General features: G+C 39.1%; 1 protein-coding gene across 1 annotated transcript in view; it reads right to left on the bottom strand.

The window, feature by feature from the left end:
* Positions 1 to 2,077: 2,077 nt before the first annotated feature.
* The window catches only part of LOC310952709 (transmembrane protein 163a-like), a 66,492-nt gene continuing 62,569 nt past the window's right edge, over positions 2,078 to 6,000 (bottom strand). The window contains exons 6-8 of the mRNA XM_083921392.1: positions 4,481 to 4,592; positions 2,379 to 2,520; positions 2,078 to 2,201 (exon numbers count right to left, since the gene is read on the bottom strand). Of these exons, the coding sequence (XP_083777518.1) occupies positions 2,141 to 2,201; positions 2,379 to 2,520; positions 4,481 to 4,592 (315 nt within the window). The 3' untranslated portion in view covers positions 2,078 to 2,140. The remainder of the gene's footprint in view (positions 2,202 to 2,378; positions 2,521 to 4,480; positions 4,593 to 6,000) is intronic.

Raw genomic sequence — 6,000 nt, 5'->3', positions numbered from 1 at the left:
GACTCATCCATAGTTATTTCCTTGGTTTGCTCCCATGATAATTAATACGGCAACTGGTCTTTTTGGCGAGGATGATCTGAAATTGTAGCTATTCCGTTTCAACATGTAAAACAATGATTTGCTGGGCAGTCAGTTCTTCTTTTGACAGCTTATAATAAGTGATAAAGGAGCCTCGGACAGTGCCCTCAGATCCCACCTACATCCAGTCTGAGATTTCCGCTTACAGTGCAAAAATTTACAGTAAGACTTATCATTTAATTTCAAATCAACAGTAATATGTAAAACATATTTACAGTATAAGCACTATAGAGTAAACATCTTTAACTATATGCAGCACTGATCATACTGTACTTAAACTATATGCTGTCTACTCCAAAAGGCCTTTTATGTCGGCCATAAAGCACTACGACTATATTTGTGAACAGCGTAATAAACATATTTACAGACTGCATGGTTTGTATTTACATTCTGTTCATTGCAGATAATAATGGATGATAACAACAGTAACATACAGAACGAATGAGTCATAAGCAGGTAAGCAAATACAGGAGATAACACTGTCTCTGCAAATCATATGTGTTGGAAATGATATTCCCACAGGCTGCTTTATCTTTGTCATTGTGCTTTGTTTCATCTTAGGTTTGAGACTTTGCCGTTTCCAACTTTCCACGTGAACTTTGCATTGTAAGTAATAAATATCCCAACTGGATTCAGTACAAAAACAAATGATAAATAATAGCATTATAGCAAATGGTACCAGAGACTTTGCAGAAGAGTTTAGTGCTTTTTGTAAGTGATAAGTGATTTTTGTATACATGACAAGGTGTTGCAACAAAAACACAAGATAAATACCAAGATAATTTTTTACATCTTACACCTAAAAACTTGGATTTGATTACTTTCTTTCAGATGTTAAAACTTGACTCTGTCAGAGCAAGTTTCAAGTAAAAAACAAAAATATGCTGAATGGATTTCAGACTCAGGTTTGTGCATTTGTAAACAAATCAAAAAATGTGCACAGTATATGGCAATGAAACATATGCAAACTCAAATTCTGCAGTTAAGACAAGATAGGTTAAATACCCTCAAATAATTTCTTAGTTTCTAATGTTCCACTGTGTTAAAACGGACACTGTGCTAAACTGCCAGCTACAAACAACAGCGCATGAAGGAACGTTGGCTAATTTGTGCTTGGATACATTACATACGAGACAGTTAGGCTATGCAATGTATATACATGACTTGTGCACTTTAGGTTTATAGCCATCGTATTTCAATAGTTTGTCTTTAGTGTCTCCTGTGCTCTTTACTGCTGTTTGCTTTTAGTTGTACAGTTTCTAGATCAAGGCTGAACTCGAGTCAGTGCTGCTCATAAGCTCACCGTCTAAGTCCCTGCTTTCCATGTCTCTCTCAAAAGTAACACCTGTACTTAACTACAAAGAAGATCCTTAATAAAGTGAGCAGTCCTCATCTCATTTTGGAGTTTGTATTTTAGATCAAGATACAATAGCGAGACAAAGAGAAAAAGCTCATATGTTTTCTCAAGTAAATTATGTGTAAACAAACTATAATTATTTTGAGTAGGCCTCATTTAAGCAAAATCTATTATTTTTTATTCCATTATACCCACGGCAATAGCAGTACCTACAAGGACAAATCATTATACTTTAGACTCTTGCCGTGTAAAAACTGTGATGAGGTGAATGGTGTTGTCTAAGCAGCAACTACTGTAACTCCATATGGAAAACCCCAAAGCTCCTGCTGGTAGACAGGAGTCTCAGCTCGTTTCCTTATTCTAGGTGTCATTTTTAAACTGGTGGTTTCATGGACAAAATGTGAAGAAGAGCAGAAAAGAAGAATTTAACCGTGCTTTCTCTCCAGGAGGTGTCCTTTTCCCTCAAAGTCTCTCAAACGTCTGTGTTGTGTGAGTGTGTGTGTTTGTCTGAATGTATTATGTACAGTATATACAGCATGTGTGTCTATATATTAGTGTGTATGCGAATGTGTAGAGTCTATATGTACTGCATGTGCAGTTGAAATGTGTATTAAAGTATGTATGAAAGACAATGAGAAGAGGGCGGAGGGCAGGAGGCAACCAGGTGTGTGTGTTTGAACCTGCTGGTCTGGTGAACACACACTCTCACTCAAAGCGCTCGTAGTTCCTCGTCTGTCTCACGCGAGGCACCATGTCCATCAGGAGTCTGTGGACACAGAAACAGGGTCTCAATTGAAATATGTAAATGTGAAGAAATTACCTCTGTAAGTCAATCAATACAGAGCTGTCGGGTTGATATGTGAGGCTGGCATTACTGTAATAGAATATGGATCAGTCTAACAGAAATTTAGACATATTTCAACCTGTTGGTATTATGTCTTACTTGATGCCATATGCCAAAATGATGAGTCCGATGAGAACTCCGATGGTCCCATCCAGAAACCAGACGTCAGTATGGTGCTTAAAGACTTCTGCGCTGATCAGAATGGAAAATCCCATGATAGAACCGACCAGAGAGTTGAACCCTAAAAAACACAACATGGGGAATATGTCATGTCTGTTAATGTATTGTATGTCTGAGTAATGGAGAGGTTTCAGTCGCCCAATCTTAAAGGGGAACTGAGTCCATTTAAAAAATTCATACATTTAATTCCTTTGGTCTAAATAGTACAAAAATATTAGTAAACATGAACTACTCTCTTCAAAATCCCAAAAAGTACTTAAACTGTGGAGCTTCTCCATAGAACATGAACTGGGAAATATGTTTGAGACTGTGAGCACCCTGGGGAAGGTTCTGAGTATATGGGGACCCATTCTGTTTCACAATTGACAGCATTACAACAGAATAACAACAGAATAAAGCTCATGGGGGATAAAAAAGAAAACAAAATCATTCTCCCATTCATTGCAGCTCCAGACTTCATACTTGATGACATCACAAGTTTGAAACTGAGTAGCTCATATTCACTAATATTGATTGAACTTTCCTGGACCACAGAAATAACATAGTAGAATTCTTTATTTAGGTGGTGTTCCCCTTTAAATACACTTTACTAATCATGATAATGACCAATCAATGATTTACGCAGGTATTATCAAAAGTGGCACACAGATTTCCACATAAACAGTAGCCGGTTTATGTGAGGGTAGGGTTTTTGGTGTTAAAAGAATAGTTGGGCGGATTTTTTTCAACCTTTGGATAGACACAAGAAAAATAACAATCTTCTCTTGGAACTTTTGGCAACAAAGCAAATAAATGTACCTCAAATTCCTTAAACTGACCATAAAGGTGGTAGAGGAAAAAAGTTCACACAAGTCAATTTATGAAACTCTCAAATATGCAACGTAAATGCCTATAAATCCACCATAATTGTAGACTGCCTCTACTGTATTCTAGGTACCCTGTATAGCGGCTGATGTTTTTTTTTTTCAATAATTACATTTCTCCTTGTGTAAAAGCCAGCACAGTGGGTTATTGTCTCGCCTGCAGTAAGTGTATGGTCTTGTGGGAAATAAATCCAGTCTCTGAGAACAGCAACCTCAGGTTTATTGGATTGATGCCGCATGCGTTCTGAGACCTGGGGATAGCAGTGTGCAGTGTTTGTGCAGTGTGTGCTTTTGTTCAAATGCACGCGTGTCTATGAGCAGCCAATGGGTCATAACCTATTCGTTCTTTCAATTTAGTTGTGAGAGCAACTGTGTCTCACATAGAAACATACACACATATACTCCATTTTAGTTTTTAAACTTAAGATGGTTGTCATGCTTGTTTTGTGTTTGGGAGTTAGTGTACCCTCACCTTAACCCTGGCATTTTACTCTTGGTTCAGGTTCAAGGCTCTTTCCATTCTGTGCAACTTTATACTTTACTACATTTCATTCATTCATTCATTCATCTTCAACCGCTTATCCCGGGGTCGGGGTCGCGGGAGTAAATATATTTTATATTTATACTTTTAACTCTGACACATTTAATTGACAATTAGAGTTCTAATTACTTTGCAGATTAAGCCTCTGAAGGCCTATAAAAGCATATAACATGATTAACATGTATTGCCATACAGTATAATAAAATATCCAACAGCATATAAAAAAATAAAATGAACTCCCTCTGAACTGGCTAAAACACTGAAATACCCATGACAAATAAAAGCAACAGAAATAATATGTAATTACAAGTATGCTAAGACCAACATGGCTAGGTTGAATTACTTGTTGTTAGCAGGAGACATTGATCATCAACACTAAAAACAAACTTTTCTGACAATTTAGTGAGTCAGTTACTATTTATTAATGCTGTAGCCATTTGTAAGCTTTGTTAAGAGCCCTTAGCTTGGTGTGCTATTTATTTATTTATATTTAACTGTGTTTGTGTGTGTGTGTGTGTGTCTGTGCTTGTGCGTGTGTGTGTGTGTGTGTGAGTGTGTGTGTGTGTGCGTGTGTGTGTCTGTGTGTGCGTGCGTGCGTGCGTGTGTGCGTATCCTACCGTCAGTGATAAGTGCCCGGCTAGTCAGCACTCTTCCCAGCATGAACTTGGCCACAGCCAGCACAGCACATGTGAGCCCGCTCACTATAGACACACTGAAGAGGAAGTCATCCTATAGAAAGAGAAGAGAGAAGAGCAGACTATTTGTATGTTTCAACTTTTCTCATAAACACCCCGATCACATTTATATAGTTACACATTCACACCTGGAAGCTGCCCAGTACAACTGCAGTCCGATCTGATGGCCAGTGAGCTGTGAGCAGTTGGGGTTAAGGGCCTTGCTAAAGGGCACCTCAGTGGTGGTAATAAGGGCAAGCTTTCACTCTCCACAAGCAAATGTATACTGCAAGTCTGGGGATTGAACCGACAAAGCTCGCTTCTCTAACCTTTAGGCCACCGTTGCCCCATGTGTGTTTTAAGATAAGGCATACAAACAAACTGGCAGAAAGCTACACACAGTATCTGTAAAGCAAACACTCAAAAGCACCAACATTGTCAGACAGACAGCCATTAATAATACATAAAGGGTTGTCTTGGTGCATAAACCCAAGGTCATTCAGACGATGCCTCTACTGTAAGTGCTGTGAGGGTCAGGTGTTTCTATGTCTCAAACAGACTCAGCAAAAAACAGCACTTGACCCCAGAGGATCTCTCTGTCAGATTTAATTGGGCCAACAGGAGGGGGAGCGTAGAAGAAGATAGAAACCGGGACCATAAGGGACACATGAGAGAAGAATCTATTTTTTTGTCAAATTCCACCTTTCTTCACTAAACCTTTGATCAGGGCTATTAATAATGTATTTGGATAAAATTAGGCCTTGCGACCAACCCACAAATGTGGATTATTGTGGCACTCTACTCACACAAACAGATGTACAGAAATAGGCCTTTTTTTAGCTGCAGACATTTTGACTGACTATTAGCAGGCTGTTCCTGGCATTTTTCGTACATATAACAACGAAAAGTGATGTGCAGTAATTTGTGCATTTTTCCACGTATTTATCATAGACTGTATTAAAAAATGTAGCCTCTCTGTCGAGGCCCGTTCTCTCAACTTGATCCAATCATACTCGCCTCTGGGAGCCGCCATCTTGTCAGACTTTGACTCCGCCTCATTTCCTCTTACCAAAAAAGGGCATTGATGTGACTTTGGGGGGAGGGAGATTCGGACGTCTGGCTGACATAAACCTGATAACCTAGATAAACGGGAATGGGAGTCAATATTGCGATTTTTTTCTGGAACCGGGAGGGAAGGGGAGTCATTTATTTTTATTCCCATGTCTCTAGCGGAGATTACACCGCCTCTGCGGGTCAAGTCTAGGCAGCCAGCATTTGTGATCTATGATTTAAACTGATATTATGGTAACACAGTACCATGCCCATAGACTGTAAAACACAGACCCTCATGGCCCGAATCCTCCCTGTGCTCCATATTAGCTTCTAGTGTATGTGTCATCGATAGTGGGCTATACTGCAAGTCATTGTGCAACTGGGGCTATTTAATTAGCATAACAGAGCTA

The sequence above is a fragment of the Echiichthys vipera genome (assembly GCF_963691815.1).
Source record: "Echiichthys vipera genome assembly, chromosome: 10".
NCBI classification, from domain to species: Eukaryota; Metazoa; Chordata; class Actinopteri; order Perciformes; family Trachinidae; genus Echiichthys; species Echiichthys vipera.
Note: the sequence above shows the minus strand (reverse complement) of the source record. Positions and strands in the feature narration are given on the sequence as shown.